Source organism: Notothenia coriiceps, unplaced genomic scaffold, assembly GCF_000735185.1.
Source record: "Notothenia coriiceps isolate Sejong01 unplaced genomic scaffold, NC01 NC01_scaffold00006101, whole genome shotgun sequence".
NCBI lineage: Eukaryota > Metazoa > Chordata > Actinopteri > Perciformes > Nototheniidae > Notothenia > Notothenia coriiceps.
The window spans coordinates 172,524-195,545 of NW_011338802.1; the positions used below are offsets into that span (position 1 = coordinate 172,524).

Consider the following 23,022-nt stretch of genomic DNA (forward strand, 5'->3'; position numbering starts at 1 on the left):
CAGCATTCATTTGCGTTTTGTAAAAGACCTAAACAGTTTACACCAATATGATGAATAGTCTTAAAAACCCGAGTCAACTTCCGGAAATAAACTCTTTTTAGTTGAGTTCAGCCCGTTTAGTGCATAACTTAGTCCGGGACCGCATAAGCCATGATGAGCATTAATTCTTCCACAATCCAATAATGAGCCAATATGAACATGTGTTTAGCCAATTATCAATGTCCTTATCCGTAATCGGATGGAGAGACAGACATCATGCGAAAAGGTATGGCAAATTGAATACTGTATTTGATTTAGAAATGAATGGCACATTAACATAATAACCACGCAAGAAAGAAACATTGAATAGGCTAATGTAAATAAGCGCTTTGAGCGACCCTGGGGCGGCAGAGAGGAGAGGAGGGGGCAGCCTGAATAAATGAAGTAATAACAAGCAATTCCACTTTTCATATTATTTTTTCTTTGCAGAAATATGACTGGTAACATATGTCATCATCAACCCCCCCAAAACAACAAAAACAACAAAAACGCCTAGAGCACTTCAGTTGTAAGTTTTGACAAATATTTTATGTAGGAACACCAAGTCAAGAAAAGTGAGGAAGGGATAGAAAAGAGGATGAGACGGGGAGAGCAATAATTATGTACAAGCATATTTCTACATGTATATTACAGACCGGGAGAATGATCGCATTATTTGAGATATACATAATTCAATATAAAATTTTGAAAATAAAAAATAAAAATCTGATACAGTCACACACAATTCCGTTTGACATTTTTTTGACCATGTAGCCTACCCCACACAGGCAGTGACAGAAGTGTATTTAAAAAAAAAGGTGCTTACGACTTAAAATGATTGTCTGATGAACACAAAGTAAAAACAGGATTGCATCTTGTCTGCATGGCCGTCATCATCATCACCATCATCATCAGCACTTGGACTAAAAACGGAGATGAGGAGAAAAATAAAAAAGCGACGAGGACAGCAAGACGATCTGTTTTTATTCCCTCTGATCGATGTTCCTGATGGAGAATCTTGCATTCAGCTTATTTTTCCCTGATTACAAAATAAAAAATAAAAAGACATCATGCAGTCTAGTAGTAGTGGTGGTGGTAGTGTGGGGGTATGACGAGGAGGGGGAGGCGTGGGTCCTTTGCGCTTTTTAATAAAATAAAAAAAAACCGACGTGCTTTTATCTCTTTTTATTTTAATATTTATATGAATCGGTCCTTTTTTCATCCGCGATATTTCATAAGTCTTTTTTTCTTCCTCTCAGGTCCATTTTCCCTGTAAATATTTCTCTTTTTGTTTGTTTTTGTGTGTTTTTTTTCTGCGTATCATACATCGCACTCCGAGTCGCTGGATGTGACGGACAGAATGGACGTCCCAGTATCAACTCTCTCTGCCATACTGGAAACGCTGGTGGTCGGACTGGCCGCGGTTGAGGGCGACTCTGCCGAGCTTCGAGGGGTGAGGCCGGCCTCTGACAGGGACCTCATACCGCTCGGTCCTATTGCTTGGTGTTGGAGCCTGGAGAAGAAAAGAGGCAAGGAGGGGAGGGGAAAAGAAGGGGAAAAAATGAGAGAAATGGCAATTAGACCTGAGAATGTCCCCCTTACCCTCCTCCTCCTCCTGCAAAATAGGGGTTCAAACTCGCCTTTCTTTCCCCCTGCCGGCCCCAGCCATGCATGCATGCTTTTATCAAATAGCCAGCTTTCAGGGGACAAAACACAGCACTATTTAGACTACCAAATGTTGGAAGAATTGTAATGGGTTTTTTCTTTTACTTTTTACAGGAGTGTGCATGTTCAACGCGCGAGTCAGAAATCTGGGATTTAAAGTAAGCTACGTGTCATATCACTGCAGAGAAAAATAAGCTTTAAATCCAACTTCTGCAAAAACAGTTTTAAGGCATGCTTCACAACAACAGTCTATAGTTGTTTTTCCTGCTTCTTCACCATTCGCTCTACATTTCTTATGTTTCCTCAATGCTGCACATTTTTATTTATATTAGAAAGCCACACAACTCTGCCGTTTTATAACCAAAGTATTATTATCTACTGGAATAAAATATAGGCCTTGGTGTCAAAATGTCATGAGGCTTTGACACAGATGTATTTCAGTCTAATGGAAGAGTATGAATGAGTGACGTGGAGATCCAGGTTACTCCAATCATCCTAAATGTTTATCTCCAATCCACTCATGATAATAACTCCATCACGGCGGGATAATATCAGGCTGGAAATATATCTATTCATTTAGCAAAAAAGATTAGAATAGTGTTCATATGGCTTAGTAGTACTCTCCGAGGTATTTTCTAATCAATTATGGCATTTCAATGGAATGATACCACACTTAATGTTATGAATACAGCCTATGTCTTCAAATGCTTTTCAATAGCATGCTCATTTTAGTCAAGTAATATCCATAATATCTCTATTATCCTTTGAGATAATCCTCTTCAACAATGCTAAGTAACATGTGATGTTAAAATAATAAACGCACCATAGTTCCTGATAAATGCAGCCACTATACGCTGTGTTGCTTAAATATATTATTTAAAAGCTTTAGCAGCAAACTAAACAATATTTAAAAATATTTGCAAAACATGACAATTCTAAATAAATGTAAAGGTACAGAAAAATACTATTTTACGTTTGACTAAACTAATGTTAAGACTAATCCAGTCATGTTTATTTTATAAATTGTACTTTTTCTAATTAAAAATAATTAAAATGATTGTTTACACTAGTATCATTTAAATAGTGGATATACTATAAATAAAGGAACTCGAGTAATGGTTATTTAAATATAATTTCAGCACTTTTTGGCATTTATTACGACACTTTCCCTCCTACGGTAAACATAAACAAGCTGTTTAGGCAAAAATCGCCTCTTCAGTTTAACACCAATCTAGTTTGTGATTATGTTATTGTTATTATTATTGTATTATTCCGATATATTTAAAAACTAAAACATATTTGTAAAATATGTGTGCTTTGGTCGTTTTGAAAAATCATTTTCTTACCAAAATACCACAAAGTTAAATTATACATCTGCCGAAAATGGTTTTCGAAGCTATTCTAAATGGAAAAAAAACTAATTGTATTTTTAAAAGACAGCTTTGAATAAAAACAACAGCATTTATTGTGTTTTCGATGTTCGTCCTGATTTCACTTCATAACAAAAATGTCGCCGCAGCCTGCTCCCTCCCCCTGCAGACAGTCTCGTCATTTTGTTAGACTGTCTCTGTCCGCAAATATAACTAAATATTTCATAAAATCTTACATGTTTCTATTGAATGTATAACCTTTAAATCAACTTTAGAACATCGCTGTGTTGGACAGTTAAGATAAAAAGAACCAACCTGTTTTTGGCTGCCGCGGCTCTGTCTCTTTGCCTCCGGTTTTTAAACCAGTTTCCGACCTGTGTAGGAGTGAGTCCAGTGGCTTGAGCCAGTTCCCTTTTCTTGCTGGGGTTGGGATATGGGTCCTGAAGGTACCACTCCCTCAGCAGGCTCCGTGTCCGCTCTTTGAAACAGTGCGTCTTCTGCTCACCGTCCCAGATGGTCCGAGGCAGCGGAAACTTCTTCCGCACCCGGTACTTATCGACCGGTCCGAGGGGGCGACCGCGGAGCTTCTCGGCCTCCTGATAGTGTGCTTCCAGCCACATGGCCTGCAGTTTGCCGTGCGAGTCCTTGGTGAACTTGTGGTTCTCCAGGATGTGGTAGAGGTCTCTGAAATTCCCCGTGTGGAACGCCACTACGGATCGGGCGCGCAGGATGGACTCGTGCTTGTTGATCGCCTCGCATGCTCCCGGAGCCACCGGCAGGGACCAGAGGAAGCGGCCCAGCCGCTCGATGTCCCCGGTCTCCTCCAGCGTCTCACAGACGCTCGCCACCTGCTCCGGGGAGAAGTTGAGGGTCGGTAGCTGAAACATGGACAAGTCTTCTGGAGACCTGGTGGTGGGAGCGCTGTTCGCCAATAGCACAGGGCGATCAGCGAAGTTTGGCAGGAAGAAATGGGAGGGATAAAGCTCTAAAGGGGATCTGAAAACCATGGAAATGACCTGAGAGAGAAAGAAAATTATCGAGAAAAAGGAAAACCGCAAAAATACGGCCAGTAAAAAAGATTGAATGATTCAATGGCTATCGCCTAATGACACCAGCCTCATAATATCTCCCCCCTAAATCCGCCGTTGAGTGTAGCATTGAAACATTTTGTTTCCCTTTTCTATTGGTCTTCTTGGTGTCGTTGTAGCGTTGTCATGGCAGCCCTGCCAATCACTGTCAAGCGTGCCAATCATTAGCCAGTACGTAGCGCGAGGCTTTCACCACTTGTGCAGCACGCACGGGGGGTTATCAGAGTCTCGGATCTCCACAGCAACCCTCCCACCGCACCGCGCGCATCAGGCACAAGCCAATGCTCGCCTATCTGCTGAATGGAATGAGCAATTAGAGGGTGGAATATTATTGCGATCTTAACGAGGCTCGTTAAAGCTAAAGAAGATATGTAGACTGGAGATGCTTAGCAGAGACGGGAGGGGAGGGAGGGAGGCAGAGGGAGCTTTAAAAGGGTGACAAATGGACAACCAATAACTGCAACTCCGGAATACACATTTTGAATTGAAGCGAGTCAATTTGCACATTATTTCCGTAGTTTTTCCTGTAGAAGCTACTTTTTTAAAATCTTTTTTATCAGTCCATTCATTTTTTTATAGGAGGGAAAGAAAAGCGTTAGGTTATCATATATGTTATCACTTTCCATTTTCTTGTTTTCTAAAGGATCAAATTATGACACAATCTTATGATATTTTGGCTTTTGCCCTGGATCCTTAGACACTTTTAAAACATGCATATTCGCAGTTGAATGTCACGGTCAGAGCATGACTTTGCTCGGGCTCGCTGGAGTGTATGATCACTTTGTGTGATGGGTGCTGGTTGGTCCGGGTGAATGCTGCAGAGTGATGCCGCTCCCCCTCCTGCAGTCCCCGGCCTCTGCTCCGGGAGGAGAGCAGCCCTGGCCCCCTGCCTGCTGCATCCTCTCATACCAACACCATTTATTGTTCCAAATGAATATCGATGCACAGCGTTTTGTTGATTAAACAACGATCATGGCGTTCAGTTCGAAAACTAATTTGCCAATGGCTCCGCCCTTTTAATGCCACCAGTTTATCACGGGTTTTTGATAGTCCAGTACTTTAATAATACCATTAGTACTGGAATTATAATCAAATGGCAACATGAAAGCTTCTTGGGGACATAAAAGCAGTTTTCATGTATTTGATCTAGTGGTAAGGACATGATCAATGTCCACATCCAGTCACAAGATTCGGCTTATAGCAGTAGCCATGGCGGTGTGATTTTCATGTTTATGGCAAAAACGGCTTCGTATTTAGACAGGGCTTATTGGGTGTTAAAATAGTGTGAGTTCACTCTAACACGAACAGAGCTCACATTGTGAAAGGGCCGTGTACAAGGCGTAGCATCTAGACTCCGCTTAATCCGCCCTCAATAAAGCTGACATAATGATCCTAAGCCGCCTTTCTACAAAATCATTCAGGAATTCAAAACTTTTCCTTTTCTCAGATTTGCACATTCTCCGGGGCGGGCCAGATAGGCCACCGACTTCAGGCTCGGAGGGACAGTGAGTAGAGCAGCTCGACATGCATGCACGGTCACTGCTAACCGTTTATGTCCATCCTTCACCTTAACTGACATACTTTAACAACTGCAGGTGCGAGCGTGCAATTACGCACATCTGTGCACTTTTACGCATGACTGTTGGGGCAAAAGAGGGCTGAATGTACATACGTGCACGCATGTTGTGCTAGTGTCTGCATGTGATACAGGGCAGGGGTTGTGATGATCCTGTTGCAGGGTCAGGCGTTTGGTTTGTGCGTGTCTTTTGGGATTGTGTGCGTGCGCGCATGCGTAAGGGGGTAGGGTATATCTGGGGATCAAACCTGTCCACTGTGCTGCTATACGAACCTCAGGAGAACTAATTCCAAGTGGCACTTGAATTGGTCCCGTTGCAAAGCTCTGTGGACTGGAAGTAAAGGCTGGTATTTTCACGCTGGTGTTAAAACTAACCTCCTAGCCTATACCCCCCACGCCTCTCTCTCTCCCCCTTTCTCTCTCACAGAAACACACAAGCACGACCCCAACATTAAGTTGAGAGGGCAGGCTTAGTAGCATTACTCCGAATATGCAAAGCCTCCTACCTTACTGGGTTCCTGGTGCACCAATTTAGGTGATCACCATTCAGTCCGAGGCTGCAGGTATTATCCAGCTTTATGTTTTGGAGGAGCCCGAGCCCTCGCAGGCAATTCGGAAATCACTCCTAGAAAGACAAGAGGTGAAATGTAAAACCTGAATGGGGATTGAGGAGAAAAAGCCAGTGCTAATTCACATTCTTTTACATGGCTTTTGTTTACGCTAAGCATGTAATTAACACCCCCCAAACAAGTTTATTCACCTGCCGTAATTGTGTGTTTATCCGAGTGCTTGCTGAATGTTCTGAGCAGCGGGGGACGGGAGCTCTGAATGCACATCGAGCATTTAGCGTCTTCTCCGTTTACTTACAGCCTAAACCTCCAGACACGACAACACAAACAGCGTGTTGCACTTTAAAACACCGATATTATGTTGGTCAAGCAGACCTAGACGCGTTTTATTTACACTGACATCTCTCTTCCAGCTTGACATTTATGCTAATTGATTTTTAATTCCCAATTGTCAAACTTTGTTCAGAAAAGTTTTATATAAATAAAATTAGTTTTTGCTATTCAAGACATGTTCAAATGATTTTTCTTCATTGTTCTTGCAGCATGCAATGGGTCTACGATGATAGTTACCACACTGGTTAATTGCCAATTAGTTATTTGCATTATCAGTCTGTTCCAATAAGAAGAGCAAATAAACAAAGCTTGATGCTACGTCATGTAGTGAGAGAGAGAGAGAGGGAGAGAGAAGGGGACCGGATAAGAGAAAGAAAGGAAAAGGTGTTGACTGAAAAAGGTAAGAGGGAAGGAGAAAGAGGGCACGAAAGAAAAGGGTCTTGTTTTATATTTTGCTCCCTCGTTGACCCCGGTTTGGCAGAGGCTGGCCAGAAAAGGCAGCACACCCCTCCCTGGCAAACACAGAGAGACTCATGTGGCTGCTGCTCCATCCTGGATTCATCTCAACAAAACACAGGGCGACACTTAGGAGCAAACACGGGTACGTACCCCAGGTTTTTAATCTGCTTAATTTGTTACCTCTTAAAATATTCATGTGTCCTACCTGCTCGCAGTAGTTTAGTAGGCTATAATAACTTTATATCGTTTACATGCCAAAGTTATTTTTTTTTTAATGATGTGGAAATATAGCGTTGTTGTTTTTTTACAGAACATTTCAGGATTTACCCTTTATCTTTTTGCTGCTGTTTTCTTTCTCGCTCTTCTTCGCCCCTTGCAGAGTGCAGTCAGTCATCAGTGGAGCTTGGGACTGGACGTGACACTGTCCACTGCTGTTTCACTGCTCAGCTCGTCCAAGATCAGGATGGTAATCCAACGGCTGCTCCTGTAAGTAAAATAGATCTGTTTTCTTCTACGATAATGTCAATAATGTTCGATCCATTAATTACATTTTTGGAAAAATTATTTCTGAAATAACACGGATCAGCGGTTTTTATTTTTTTAACGAACAGTGATTATTTGCATGCCTTTTATTTTAGATTAAAAATGTTTATTTTTTATTTGTGTGTTATTGTCAGTTTTCTTCCCGGAGCACCAGGCAGAGCACATGTGTGATGCTGTCGGGACGGGGCGCACAATCCCCTCTGTCCCATGCTGGCCACGCCATGGAACAGACACTCCACACTGTAAAAAGTATCAATCTAACCAATTCGTTAAATCTAGCATTTTATTTTAAAAATGCATTTCTTGCTGAAAAGGTTTAAAAACCTCTGGCAACGAAATGTGATAAATTGATCATTCTAATTATTACAAATGTATTAATTATAATGGATAATTGTTAGACATAATGTTTGTCTTCAAGATGCTAACGCATGTTTTTGCTTAATTAAGGTAACACCAAAGATATAACAAATAGCATTTGGAGAAATCACACTTATTTGGGGAAAAATATAAAAATGATCAAATTAAGATTTCAATTTTATGATATTTTTTACAGTGCTGTCAGATAAAACATATGGCCTGCTGCTGCGGCAGTGTTAAATAATGTTTCCTTTTCAAAGCTTGTAGGCTAAAATTACGCATGCTATTTTGTGAATTATTTTCTTGATTGAATGACCCCAAGTGCCACAATTAAGTCGGTTATTACTTAAAACTGTGAAAGACTTAAAACCAAACGAATCTTTTTTGATTTAATCCAAATTATTTAATCGTGTGTTTTTTCTTGACAAAGTCGTCATAAGGATTTGTAAACGTGGCGAGAACTTTTAGCAAAGCTTGTACAAAAGTTTCTAACACCTCTCCTCTCTCCCTCTCTTTCCCTCCCTCTCTCTCCCTCTCTCTCCTTTCTTTTATTGTTTTTATTGTGTGGTCTCATTAGGGGGACTTCCTGGCAGGGCTGGGAGCTTGTATCGGAGCTGTCCAATCAGTGTATTTACACGGGTTGTTAGCGACAGTTAATGAGGGCTCCTCCCCGGGCCGGTAGAGAAAGGCGCCTCAACATTAAGATTTACCTTGTGTCAACTCGTTACTTCTAATGATCCTCCATGCAAAAGCCTCCTCGTACTCAATGGAGCCGTACGCCCGGATCTTGTGTTTGAGACCCTGGAAGAGTGGAGCTGCAAGCCGGCCTCCCTCTCCCCCTTTTTATCCGCTCTCTCAGGGAGAGCTGCTTTTTCACTGCAGGTCCGGGCTCCATGCATGCATGCCTGTGTGTCTGTGCGTGTGTGTGCGCGTATGAGTGAAAGGTGGGTGGTGCACAATAAGAATGTGACGTTGGCACAATCACAGGTTGAAATGTGCAGTAAATTAACACATTGAGACAACATGGTCAAATGTGTTGCAAATGAAAACGTTTGTAAACATGGGTGATCATCACTCAAAGTGTGATCACATTTGAAAGAGCAGGAGGGAGTTTTAGTGGCGTGCCCGTATCACAAACCAGATATGTCTTCCATTGTTTGGTGAATGAGGCTTGACATGTCAGCTTATTGCCTCTGCAGAAGTAAGTTCATTTATAATCACCCTCCATCCCCCACTGGTGCATCGAGCTCTGTCCGGGCTCCGGCCCCTCCGTCCACCCCTTGTCTGGCCCCCAGTATGGCTTGTTGAGCCGCATCAGCAACACACCACTGCCCCTCAATCCAGGTACAAACTGGAGGAGTTTGGCGGATCCCTGAAGTGGACTCCCCTCTTACTCTCCTAACCCACAGAGACACCACTTAAAAATCAATTAGGCTCGTCTGGTTCCTCCCTCCCCGCCTGTCATCATTTCCGAAACAGGTGGCCTCCACCAACATTTGGGAGGGATTTAAAAGTAGAATCCAACTTAGATTTAGTATTTAATTTGAACTTGGGCCAAGTTATGAATGAGTGGCTGTGACTGCAATCCACACCACTTTCCCTCTGACTTTGTGAAGACATTTGTTGGCTATTATTAGTTGAAGTATTATTTATAACCCCTATAATTGATTGTCTGTTGATCTCACCAAAAGTAACTCAGTATGTTTGCACACTATCATAGGATAAACCATTGCTTGCCAAAAATCGACATCCACCAGCAAACAGCAGGATAAAAATCATGTTTGTAAGAAGATCAGTTATCACAGTAACTCCATAACAAATGTGCATTTTCTCATTTGGTCTCTTTCCCCATCAGTCATCTGGTCCCCTGTGTTAAAGAGCTGCAGCGCTGGAGGAGGCTGTGTGTTCACTCTTCCAGGTAGATGAGTTGATTTGGAGGTGGAGAAATAAAGATAATGGGCACACAGTAGATGCATTGCCTCAAGCTTTACATATGATGCTCACCTTCCAGTCCCCAATGACTTTGTTGAGGAGCAAAATAAGCCCTGCTCCACTTTCTCAGCTCAGTTTATCCCAACAACATAACCCTTAAAGAACCACCAGTCACTCATCTGCATGTGTGGGCATAAAAGTGCACTCTGGAGAGCTTACACCATGGCCAGATTTACATCAGCACTAATGTTGACAGAATTTCTCTTTGGAAAATATGTCAAGAGATGTATTGACTGTCAAGGCTGATTAAGCGCCCCGGCTCTTAGATGCAGATAGGAGCTGTGGAGATGGCCCAGTGTCACAGGAGCTAACAGGCCGTAATTACTCCGGCTGACATATCTCTCTCAAAGCTGACTAATGTGGGAGTTGTGGATACCAACATGCATTCAGTGGAGGCCGCTCAACTCTTTGGCCACTCAGTCTCTTTTAACCCGGGTTCATGCTGCTGGGCTGGACCAGCTTCACAGCTGACCTTTCCCATTTCAACATTTCAGTATAGTGAAATAGCCTCGTATTCATAAGCTAGAGATATGTTACAGGCTTACAGCATAACATGGCAGTGTGTGAAACAGAACAGCATGTTGATTCAAAGATAGCAAAACAGAAAATAAATCAAGGGTGGGAAGTAACTAAGTATTTACTTGAGTGATGTAGGCTATTATAAAGTGAGATATACTAGTCCACTAACTTTATTTGACAGTTACATGTAGTATTTAACATGCAAATATATGACATGTGCTAAATTAAATGATTAAACAGTAAACATAGTTGAAATCTTAGTCCCACAGGATCAATATGAAACAATTAATAGTTCATGTATCACATAACACACTGAAAAGGGCAATAATTGTTCATTTGTTTTACTGAAATATAATTCTGAATATTTCTTTTAGCACGCCAAATATATTGTGAAAAACCACATGAGATAAGCTGTCTTAAAGTGGGCTGGAAGCGATTTTAGGGAGAATCCTAGACATATAACTATAGTAGAAAATAAGTACAATTCTGAGCACTTTATTGAATAGAAATGGGTGCATTTAGACACTTGCAGTGGCTGCTTGTCACAATCCTTTATCTCCTCTCACAACACAACAACTCCTATCTATCTCTTTCTCTCTCTCTCTCTCTCTCAGCGGGTAAATGCTTTCATTACAGCTTTATTTTGTAATCGACCAATGAGAGTGATCTATAGATCCATATCAAGGAAGTGTCCCCTCTCTCCCCCGCTCTCCCCCCTCTCCCCTCTCTCCCCCTCTTGTGTGTGTCTGTGGGGATGTTGTCACCGTGTCACCCATGATCCTGTCATTGTCTCGCATTTTGTTTGTTGCGGTGTTTGCATGGCACGCAATGAGCAAAATCGACGTCACAGTCTCTCTCTCTCTCTCTCTCTCTCTCTCTCTCTCTCTCTCTGTCTCTGTCTCTCTGTCTCTCTGTCTCTCTCCCTCTCCCTCACCCTCCTTCCTTCACTGCAGCTTTTGACATTACTCCACTCGATTGCCCGTTTACCCCCAAGTCAAGTCTGAGACAGGCAAGAAGTGTAAAAGAGGTGGGCCATGTCATATCCGCTCAGTGCGCATGGGATTGTTGGCCTGCACGGCTCTGATCATTGTTCAGCAGAACAATTCCTGCACCGAGCAGCAGGAAGGCAGCATATCAGAAACAGGTGGAGAATAGCTGCAAACACAGGCTGCTTGGACAACTCGTATAGTTTTTCACTGCAGCAATAGCATGGGTTTATCTTCTACTGTAGTCTTTGTTGAAATAGCTTTTGGTCTTTATTAAAAATGGTTACTCTTCTTCTGATTATTTTTGTCTTTTTAAATATGTTGTCTTGCTGTAACATTTACTTTACACATTTGTTTTCAAATGAATCTAAATTACTCTGCACTTTATAATATATGAATATATATATATTTCCACCTTAATACTGTTCTTTGAAAATGACCTGGTGTCTGTTAAAGTTAAATTGAATGACCATGAGAACCATAGGGCCTACCTAAAAATATTCTTCAGACCTTTTATCTTTCATGTAAATATGCAAATTATCCTTGGAAAATCTTTCTTGAAATACCCTGAATTATGTTGAGGTTGGTTGTATATTTGTATTGGATAATCAATGATAGCCTACGTAAACATTTATTTGCCTATAATTAGTTTCGTAGCCTATTGACTTTGGTCAAGAAGGCGTCCTAAAATGTCCCTTTAACGTTGATTGATTGTCCGATTGATTGATTTTATTTGATGATTAAAGAAAACACACCGGCCTAACACTGCACTTCATGTTTGTTTAGACCATACGACCGTCCATCCACTTCCTCTAATTTGAAACGAATGCACTTTTTGCCCCTGGAAATATACAGTAAGTGCGTGGTTGGTCTCTATAGGCCTGCTGTGGGTTACAGCAAAGTTCTTATAAAAAAAAAGGAGAAATTATACCACTTTTTTGATAATTGATTGGCAAATTATTCGTTTTTTTATTTTAAGCTCTAGTTGTTCAAAGTGGTTGGTAGAAAACAGATTGGTTCCGGTTTTGCGGTGGTTCTAAGGTGTGATCACATGACAGCGGTTTGAGCCAATCAGAGGTGAGCTCTGGCACTGACCGGTCTCTATCTGGATATTATCTTACAGGATAATAACGGAGGGATGCGGCGGCTGAGGAGCCGGTTACTCACGGGTGAGCAGCGCCAGTCCAATCTGATTTATGTCACGCTCCTCTGTTTGCCTCTGCAGATCAATAGCGGACGTCTGGGAGAGCAGGTGTGGGGGAGAGCTGCTGTTCAGGTAGGCTAGGGAGAGAAAAGGAAAGGTGCAACAGGTCAACAACAGTTTGACCCAAGAAGAAAATCAAGTGCTATACAAGCTGGCCCTTTAGTGAGCTGCTCCTGGAGTGTGCTATCCGGGGGTTTTAGGAAATACAAAATAATAATCAACATGGCCAAAATTATTGCTTCTTAAAGGATTTGAGAATAATTGTATAGGAGAAAAAATAAGAAAAATTAAAACTCAGAACAAAACCATGATGTTTAAAATAATAAGAATGTATGCATATATTAATACCACTCATAACAAGCAGATCACGAATATTAAAATGTAGCACAGACGTCATAATATTTTATTATTATTAAACCTTTTATTATTGTAATTATCATTAGGCTATAATTATTGTTTGTGCGGTTGTTAGGCCACAGCTTTATTAAAAATCATAAAGCCCTGAAATCACAGAAAATGTTTAGCTCTTCTTCTAAGATCCCTACAAATTACATTAATCACTTTGGATACTTGTTAAATCAGTGTGTGGAAAAAGTGTATTTAAATAGTTGTTGTCTTTGCATTAATGGCATTAAGGGCCATACAAAAAACAGATTAAAAACTCTTAATTATGAGGACAATCTTCCACCAATGCTGTAATTTAAGTGTAATTCTATTTATAAACTTAATCTAGTTAAAGTCTTGAAAATATATATTTAATTTCCTTCGTTCTGTCTTTGAACAACGAGTTTAAAAAATATATATTTTCAAAGTTTCCTCTCCATGCAGGTGAAAATATTAAACTCATTGCTTCTGGTGGTTTGTTTTGCCACAATGCAGATCTGATTGGCTTACAGTATCAGTAGTTTGTATCAGGTTAGATACGCTCAGTACGCATGCCCACTCCCTGCTATTGAAACCATAATGTTTTCGTAGCATGGGGCTCATACACACACACACACACACACACACACACACACACACACACACACACACACACACACACACACACACACACACACACACACACACACACACACACACACACTGCTAAAGCCATTGAAGCCTGCATGTAACATGTCCAGCTACACACGCAAATGCCAACAAAAAAACCAAAGTGAAAGTCAGTAGATAGATATTTTAGCCTAAGGAACAAACACAATACACCTCATATGCTTGACCTATATTTCTTGTAACACATTTAGATATTTCAGCGTTATAATTATCAATAATATTCATTCATTATTCAGGTCCAATTTATTAGCTTTGGATGGCAGATGTCAGAGCGTGATCGAGATGTTTATGTTTGAGTGATTTAAGGAGCCATTGTCCCGCCTGCTTATCAAACATTCATGTGTGGCAGCTGTAGTTGTGGATCTGCCCTGCATCGTGTCTCCTGTGGCCGCTTCACTTCTCTTCTTAAGCAACCACGACCTTTCCACTCAGTTAACCTGCTATCTCTTAACATTTCAGAGACAGCTTAGTCACTTCAGAGGAAAAATAATCTGGAAGCATTATAGAGCCTTTGTCAAAGAGAAAATAAAGGCCATGCACCATAAAGAAAACCATAAGCCTTTATAGCATAGCCAGCAGAACAGATGATTGTGTTGTTGTTTTCAAAGACAGAGATATATAAATACAACTGTAATAACCAAGGTAAACACATACATATCATAATTACTGTATACATTTAATTCGGTATATATTTTTTAGTAGTACAATTTTGTGACTTGTGTAGAACTTAAATAGGGAATATTGAGGGGAAAGTAAAAATAATAATGTGTCTAAACGACTGGTTGCTGAAGGCACCAACATTTACAAACAAAAATAAAATATTATTCAGTTTAAATGTGACTTGAGTTGTAAACCAAACGAAAACTCTTTTTATTTGAAGTTATTAGTGGCGTAAAAATGGCATAATAAATAATGGGGTTCTGTTTTATTGTGGAACTTTCTCTAAGTTTTAATCTTATTTTGAAGTTGTTATTTTGTGTATTTACTGTTTACCCCTTTTCTCCTCACACCAAAAGTAGGTACTTTTCTATTTAAATATAGGCCAAAATTGCTTCTTTTTTTTTTACCAGCAAGCACAAGTGCTGCAACATTATATTTCCTCATCCAGTTGAAGGTGGATGCACAGGCTCTCCAGCGTCCATGTCTTCTTGTAATTGGCCTGTGAACACGGTGGTTTTCATTCTTTTGACCCCTCCATGAACAGCACCCCCCACCCCCTCCTCACAATGAGCCCTATACAATGCTACGTGTGCGTGGTCGCTGTGCGGTATGTGGGCTAAATGTCGTGCAGAGGTAATGGGAAGTAGTCGGAAGGTAAGGTCACGGGTTCACTGCGGGGTTAAGGAGACCCGTCCACGGCCTCTGTTTGCTTTTACTCCACAACTCCTCTTCCTTCCTACAGGAGGATGTGTCCGCAGTGCCACCGTCCTCCTCACCCCGCAGCAACCCCGGCTCCGCACCGCACACCCTGTTTGTTTTTCTGCGTTTATTAAATCTCCCTCCGGCAGGAAAGAGACCAATATCACCACGTCACTGAGCTGGTGAGTTTAGCACTTTGCATCCCTCCTCAGCTGCCTGAGAAACCTTCTGTGTTTATTCTTGTGAAGTCTGGTTCCTATTTATATCCTCAGACACTTCCAGTTTATCCAGCTTTCTTTTCCTCGATTTTTTTTTTGAAGGTTTAACCATTTTACACATTTTAAAGCAAAGCAAAAATTACAAGTTTAATATTGTACTGATCAAAGCCATGCTTTGTAATTATAAACCATCAAGGGCACACTTTGCTGCACCTATAATTCAATTTAGTGGCTCCACTTGTATTCTTTGCCCTTTTTTTAAACATTTCTCATCCTAAATGCTTCTTTTTATTATCAGAAAGAAGCCAATGAACTTTCCAGTGATTAACAAAATGAGACTTATGCCCCTTTGCTTCTCAGCTTTCATGAATTCACATTATAAACCATATTTAAGCAGCATGACAGTTATGTAATAGAAAGGAAAAATACATAAATGTTCTTTTTTTAAAGGAGATTATTATTATCTCATTAGGGATAACTGCCTGCAGGTCAGGTGGGTTATCCACCATGTTAATTGCCATTGCATCATTGTTCAGGCCTTTAACCAGTCTACTGCATTTTGCTCTAAGGTAATGGGAATGACTGCAAAATGGAAATTACATGCCATGTAGATTACTCCTTTAAGAAGGTACTAATCATTAAATACTGGGTGAAATACACATGTTCTATTGTATTGTATTCAATTCTATTTTTTGCTGGTGGCAGTAAAACACAAAGCCTGTTCTGAAAAGCTGTAGATACGAAAAAAAAGGTATGTATGATACAAGATTCAGCATGTATTTTCTTTAACATTTAACATTTCTTAAAATACAAACACAATAAAACTTGTTTTAAAACTATGTTGGTGTCACGTTTCCTTTATGCTCTTATACTGAATACATGACAAGAAAAATACAACATTTCACATATAAACCAAAAACACACATAGCCTTGTAAAAATTGCTTACATGGAGTTTCTGACCAATAATTCATCATAAAGTTTAAAAACACGTTCCTCCATTAGAAACTGTAATAGCTTTGCATAATTATTTAATTAGAATTTAAAAAACAACTGGATGAGAAAGCATGCAATTTTAGGTCATTTGATAATATCAGGAAAAACACTGAAGTCATGTGTGGGAACCTTTAATATTTTCAGTTTAAATAAGGCAGTTTAATAGCTCATTATGTTATCATTGAAGTCAGGACACAGTATAATAGGTTTGAACAAAGCACCAACAAATCAGGAAGAATGGAGAAAACTCAGTTACTGTAATGCAATCCTTACACTTATAAAATACTGATTTGCAACGGCAAAAAACGTCCTGAAAGAAACTAAGTGATAGTGTGTGGTGTCCTGCATGGAGGAAGACCCCTGGGATTAAGTAGAAACTCAGAGGACAACAATATGAATGAGACAATAACACACACTTTCTGAGGGAGAAAAATATGTAAGGCAAGATAACAGGATGCACAACAGAGGGTCAAATGAGAAAAAGGGATAGAAAAAGATCAAGACATGGAAATGCAGAGACTAGAGAGTATATCCTCAAAGCGTGATTGAGACAGGACAGAAACACAGAAACAGAGTACCATGGGGTTTTGCATTGGAGAGGGCCTGTTTTTTGCAGCCTTCCCTCTGTTTCCGTCTCTCTGTGTCTCTCATCCTCTCCCTTTCTCTTTGTGTCTGTATAGAGACATCTATACTGGAGAGAGGGAGAGATTTTGGTCGTCTGCCTATCTCCTCCTCACCATGGCGCCCCCGAGACCAAGCAACCAACGAGAGTACACACATACACACACTTCTAGCCGCCACCGAGGAGAACAGCTTGGCTCTGTGTTGCACTGAAAACCCCACTTTCCCCTCAATCAGACAGACAGGTAGACAGCTGGGTGTTACGCTAAATCCCTTCCCCCATGTGTGCCTCCCTAACAAGGGCCTCGCTCTTCCTGTCACTTCTCTCTTTCTGCTGCTCTCTTTATTCCACGCCTCAAGCTTAGAAGCGAGAGAAGAGAGTCAGCTTTGGGACGTATAAAACTATGATATGATTGTAAAATGAAGAGTAGTTTATGAATAGAGTTTAGAGAGGAGATGCTAGGGTTTAAAATGGAAGGATTAGTCAGTGGAAACAACCTGAAAATAAAACTTAGTGTCTGCAACAGAAGTGTTATCTGTGATCTTTTGATTCTCTCCACCCTGACCACTGTATATAAGCACCACTTCACCCCAAGCCCACAGTGTGTGTGTGTGTGTGTGTGCGTGCGTGCGTGGGTGGGTGCGTGTGTGCGTGTGTGTGTGTGTGCTAAAGGGCGGGATGAGAGAGGGTGATGGTCAGACCTCCTGACTCATCCACAGAGAGAACTGTGTTGATACAGGAAAGAAGCCATCACACACTTATAACTCTCTCTCACACACACACACACACACACACACACACACACACACACACACACACACACACACACACACACACACACACACACACACACACAAGCTGACAGTCTCTTCCCATCAGTCTTTTGTTGTGCTTGCCAGTGATGATGACCTCACCACATAGCAGGACTAAGCCTCAATAGTCAGTCAGTCAGCTGTGCAGGCGAACAGGCAGTCACTCAATATGTCATCACTCGTCCAGTTATCAGCAGCTTAAAATCAAAATCACAACTTGTTCTTTTTTCACTTATTAAAATGAGCAGCAGTGGTGGAATGTTACTCACTGTATGTACTTAAGAACTTCAATACAATACACAATATTTTACCTATGAAAGCATGAGCTTATAAATAAAATACATTTAATTTAAAGTGGATCTCGTCCTGTTTGGCTATTGTTCCCTGAAAAAAGATAGTTGTGTGTATTTGGGACCCTTTGACAACTTTCAGATGACTACATTATAAGAGCCATATCCCCTTTAAACTTCTCAGATGTTGTATTTTAAATAACAGTTTGAGGCTCAGAGCAGTTTTCCAGTTACAGCCAAAAAGTTAAGGAAATGTGTTTCTAACTTTTAAAATTATTTTTTTGTATTATTATTATTTTTTTCTGTTATTCCATTTCTTACCTTATTGCTGTATTGTATTTATTATTATTGTTATTATTATGAATATTATTATTTTTATTCAAATTTTAATATATTTCAAAATCTGCATGAGTTAAGTACCGGTATGTGCCTGTGAGCATGTCATAAACATTCTCGAATTCTCTGCATTACCATCAGGGAGCAATGCAGTTCTTTATCTACTACTTCAGTATTTAAGTAAATCATAAATTGTGCGTCTACTTGACTCAACTTTGTTGGTTGAAATTCCAAACTAATTCACACTCTAGAAACACCTGATGGCGATTAAAAAAACAAGATGCTAGCACAGATGTGGGGTCATGGAGCTGGTAGGAAAAGAGAGGAAATACCCCCACACAGTTAGTTAATCTAATCTGACAGCCTCGAATCACAACATAATCAAAACAGCAAAACCAAATACAATCAATCAGTGTGTCATCCATCAGCTCCTTTCTGCAATCCTTTGTCTACCAGTCAAATTCAGTTCCCGAAAACCATCAAAGTTCCTTCCTATTTTTCATTTAATTTAAAGCCGTCAGATAAGTGTGTATCAACTGTTGAGAGAGATTAAAGTAAAATAAACGGTCTCTATTGTTGCCACTTGTTGTGAATACTCCCACACACCACAGAAACCTGAAAAGGAGAATAATGTGTTCTAATCAATTGTTTACCAGATAATAGCTGTGTCGTTACCTATCTCGCACTACCTGCCTGATTGAGTTTCACTTCCCATCAGGCTTCCCGACAACTCTAGTGTGAAGAAACAAAGAGCAGGCTGAAATAAAACACATTTATTAATTAATTTAGTTAATTTAAAGGACAGTCGGCGGTTGATATGCAAGCGGTGTGCCTGATGAGTATGAACAAAACACAGCGCTGGAGTTGGAATATTCTAAGAACAACTGTATCCGTTGTTGTGCTAATCCTAAATGAAATATGTATTCAGTAAAAGGATTAGGGCGTCCAGTGTCATAAAAGAAACCACTTACCAGCACCAAAGGTAATTTGTAACCTTAGCAACTGCTTGTGGAAATGAATGGGGGATTAGGATTGGCTGCAGCCAGCGTTGTTCTCATGGAGTCAAAGCGACCTACGCACCCTCACACACACACACACACACACACACCAAACCATATTTGTTAATACTAAGTTCAAGCATACTGAGCACATAGGCAGGCATTAGCAAAGTTGTGCACCGACACATAATGAGGTTTCAGACAATGTACAGGTTTAAAAAAAGTAAAACAATTGCAAGAAAATAACAGGATTAAGTATTTTACGAGTGAGAGGCAGAACTAGACATGGACAAATAAAAAAAAACAATCATTCTATTTATGTTTTTGATTAAAAACCTAAAGCAACAGGTCAAAGTATTTATCAGTCTAATAAGAGTAAGCTGAAGCACAATAAGCAGGAACACTTAAACCTATCAACCATAACTTCTTTCATTTATTACCTGACACCTTTCAGACATGTTCAAAGGTGTTTATGCAGCCCTGTATCTATTCATATGTGTGTGTCTGTGTGTGAGTGAGTGAGTGTTTTTTTTAACCCAGGCCTTGTGTGACAGTTCTCAGGCTACAAAGGCGTCGACACAACCTGAAAGTTCTCACATTACACTTAATTATGTCGTGTCTTGCTTGAACAGACAAGGGTGTGTGTGTGTGCAGGTACAAGATATGTATGTACACAGAGAGCGAAAGGCAAACAGGCCGGTGGACATACTGTAAATACATTGCTGAATTAAAGGACATGCAGGAGGTCACGCAGAAGTGGAGAGAAATACACCAGACAGAGAAAAAGTAGGAAACAAGAGAGGGATTATGTTCCAAAGAGCCACTTCTGTCTGGTTGCACCACCTTGTTGGAGACATCTCAAATAGCTAATTGTTTAATCATGTGGAAGTGACAATAGCCCAACCTAGTTCTCATCTGTTCTCTTTCGCTCTGCCTTAATCCCTCTGTTGTCTTGTGTGTTACCTCGCTGTACATTTGTTTGTCCCCTCACTTTGTCTGTCCCTCCATGTGACTCATCATCTACCTTATCTCACCTCATACCTTCTTACTTTCTGTCACTCCCTCCGTAAGTCTGGGGAAGCTATTAAAGCAGTGGCAAATGGCTTCTTGGGTGACATTTGCTGACATTCAAGGAAGTGCATTTATCAGTGTACTACAGTTCACCTTGGTGAATGAAATCCATTTGTGCCGTTGCGATGGCCTGGTGGCCTCTCTCTCTGCCGTCTCTCTCTCCCCCTCTCTCTCTCCATCCCTGTCCCTAAATGGATGCCCAGTGTACAGGCAAATGGCAAGGTGGCGCGCGGCTTCGCAGCTGCTCTCAAATGTCATGCTGGAGAAAAAATCTTTAATGGGCTAAGTGTAGCCTTTCCAGCCCTAACTTGTCAGGTAATCAGAAATCTCTCTCTCACTCCCTCTCTGCTTCTCTCCTCACCCTCCTCTTCCTCGTTCCTCAGCTCCCCAGGGCTATGACACACCACTAATTACCTGTTATTCCAATCGTACTGTAGAGTGGGGTGGCATGAAAGAGGAAGTCTCCTTTAAAGACGGGAAGATATCACATCCTCCTACTCATCGCCCTTCATTCAGGTAGGCTGCATATTTTTAGCCTGGTTATGATTTCCTTTTATTAAGCCAAGGCATAACTCTAAGGCGCTGGAGTCACCTGGAACATGACACCCCTTTTTTAAGTGGATGGCAAATAACCCAGGGGATATCTTTCACTTCTCCCACAGGAACCAGTGTTAACCTGTTGAAGATTGTCACTGTTTCTCTCAGGGGGGTTTTCATTGTGACACTGAAAGACAAAACAACTTGAAATTGACCTCACATTTTGTATTACATACTGGATGAAAGACCCTTTTGGTAATACAATTAGGGTCATATATGAGTACAATTCTGAAAGGCAGCCCTCTTTTATTCAGGTATTTTCTTTTATGTAGATTACCATTTAGAGTTAAACCCTATTGTTTCACATTGCCATCTAATTAGAGGTTTTAACATTTGCAGTAAACACAAACTGTTTAATCACACAAAAAACAGACCTTGCCTGAAGGTAAGTAACTTGCAGTTCACTATTACGCCCTTGCTAAATAACAAACATGTATGTGATAGCGTAGTTTAATGTGACATGTACGCCAGGCGGAGATTTCCATTTCTCCCTCAGGGTGTTTGGTGATTGACAACAAGGCAGTGTCATGAAAAGTGCACACAGCTACAAAAACATACAACTCACACACAGCGAAAAGCAAACATAAAAAATGCAATGAGAGCAATAAAATTAAAGCTAGGAAGGTTGTTTTCCATACTGTGCATAAATGGATTGCACACCATGGATTATACTGAAATAACAGGGCTGACGTTTCTGTCTTGACTTTATGTTACAGCTTTTGAATGCAGAAATATCCGCACAGTAAATCTAAATGGTAACACTTATGTAGGATGAATGTCCGACATAAGTGCTTTCTTCCGGTAACATGTGTGAATAAGCAGGAACTGGAAAAGTAGTGTAAGAGAAACAAAGCAACAAGCTGCATCAGAAAGTAAAGCACATACTTTACAAAACGTTTATTAACTGAGAAAACATTATTATTCAGTTCTGATGGAAGTTCAGTTTTCTGTTCCCATTGTCATGGAAATTCTTTTTTTATCACTTCCGTACTGATATATTCTCTTTTTGTTGACAGGCTTCACACTCTCACGACACCGCAATGTGTACATGTGTGTGTGTGGTTGTGTGTGTTGTGATTAAAATGCTAATGCCTGGTGAGGTGCTGCTCTCCAGAGTGCTTTGTGCTGGACAATAGCCTGGGTCAGTGCGGTGCAGCAGGCAGGGAGAGGTGGATTGTGGGAGAGGTCTGGAGGCCATGAAGCTAAAAGACCCAATTCACCAGAACCCTTCACACCTGCACACACACACACACACACACACACACACACACACACACACACACACACACACACACACACACACACACACACACACACACACACACACACACACACACACACGGACATGGCAAGTGTAAGCACACCTGAATAGAAACAGGTATAGGCACTCACTCCCAATCCACAGCTTGCCTTCCGGCGTCTGAACGCACACACTCACACATTTAAAAAGCTCATTCAGTAGCAGGGTGTAATGTTATTTTCCTTGAGGCAGAGCGTTAATAACAAGAGTTAGAAGGAACAGATCAGGGAGGGATCATGCAAAAGGAGACGTGGATAAAGAAGGGAATCGTGATTGACAGGAAGACGTGGTGATGGCAATTGATTGACGGATTTGAACTTTTTGTGACATTCCTTCCCAGAGAGTATTTTTTTATTGAATTTCTTACATATAAAAGCTGAGCAATGGATTTCGTGTTTTCTTCTTTCCTGAACATTTCAAAAATATACAAGCCGAGACACAAGTGTGTATTCTGACTGTCATCACGGCAGTCAAATAGCATCCTGTTGAAATGCAAGCTAAGCTCCAAAAAGACTCTTCTAGTTCTTTTATTTTTTATTTGTCAACATATTCGGAAACATTGAAGATATTTGTGTTTTGTTAATGTATTTGATTTGTTTTACATAGAATATATACTCTTGGCGCTTAGGGCGATTTGCAAGCACCGTTTAAACACGTATTGCAAATATTGGCAACGTTTTGTTTATTCTAGAA

The 23,022-nt window shown here is 40.6% G+C and overlaps 1 protein-coding gene across 1 annotated transcript; it reads right to left on the minus strand.

Annotated features, from left to right (window-relative positions):
* Nucleotides 1-548: 548 nt before the first annotated feature.
* six3a (SIX homeobox 3a) lies at nt 549-4,175 on the minus strand. Its single transcript, XM_010768822.1, has 2 exons — nt 3,369-4,175; nt 549-1,531 (listed from the first exon to the last, which is right to left on the minus strand). Exons 1-2 carry the CDS (start codon nt 4,058-4,060, stop codon nt 1,339-1,341), a joined length of 885 nt encoding a protein of 294 aa, XP_010767124.1. The 5' UTR covers nt 4,061-4,175; the 3' UTR covers nt 549-1,338.
* Nucleotides 4,176-23,022: the final 18,847 nt, after the last annotated feature.

What these genes read in the sequence shown, in the direction of transcription:
- six3a (XM_010768822.1), bottom strand. Translation starts at nt 4,060, where the DNA reads ATGGTTTTCAGATCCCCTTTAGAGCTTTATCCCTCCCATTTCTTCCTG. An exon ending in GCCGCGGCAGCCAAAAACAG is followed by an intron (nt 1,532 to 3,368) that starts GTTGGTTCTTTT and finishes TTTCTTCTCCAG; the next exon opens with GCTCCAACACCAAGCAATAG.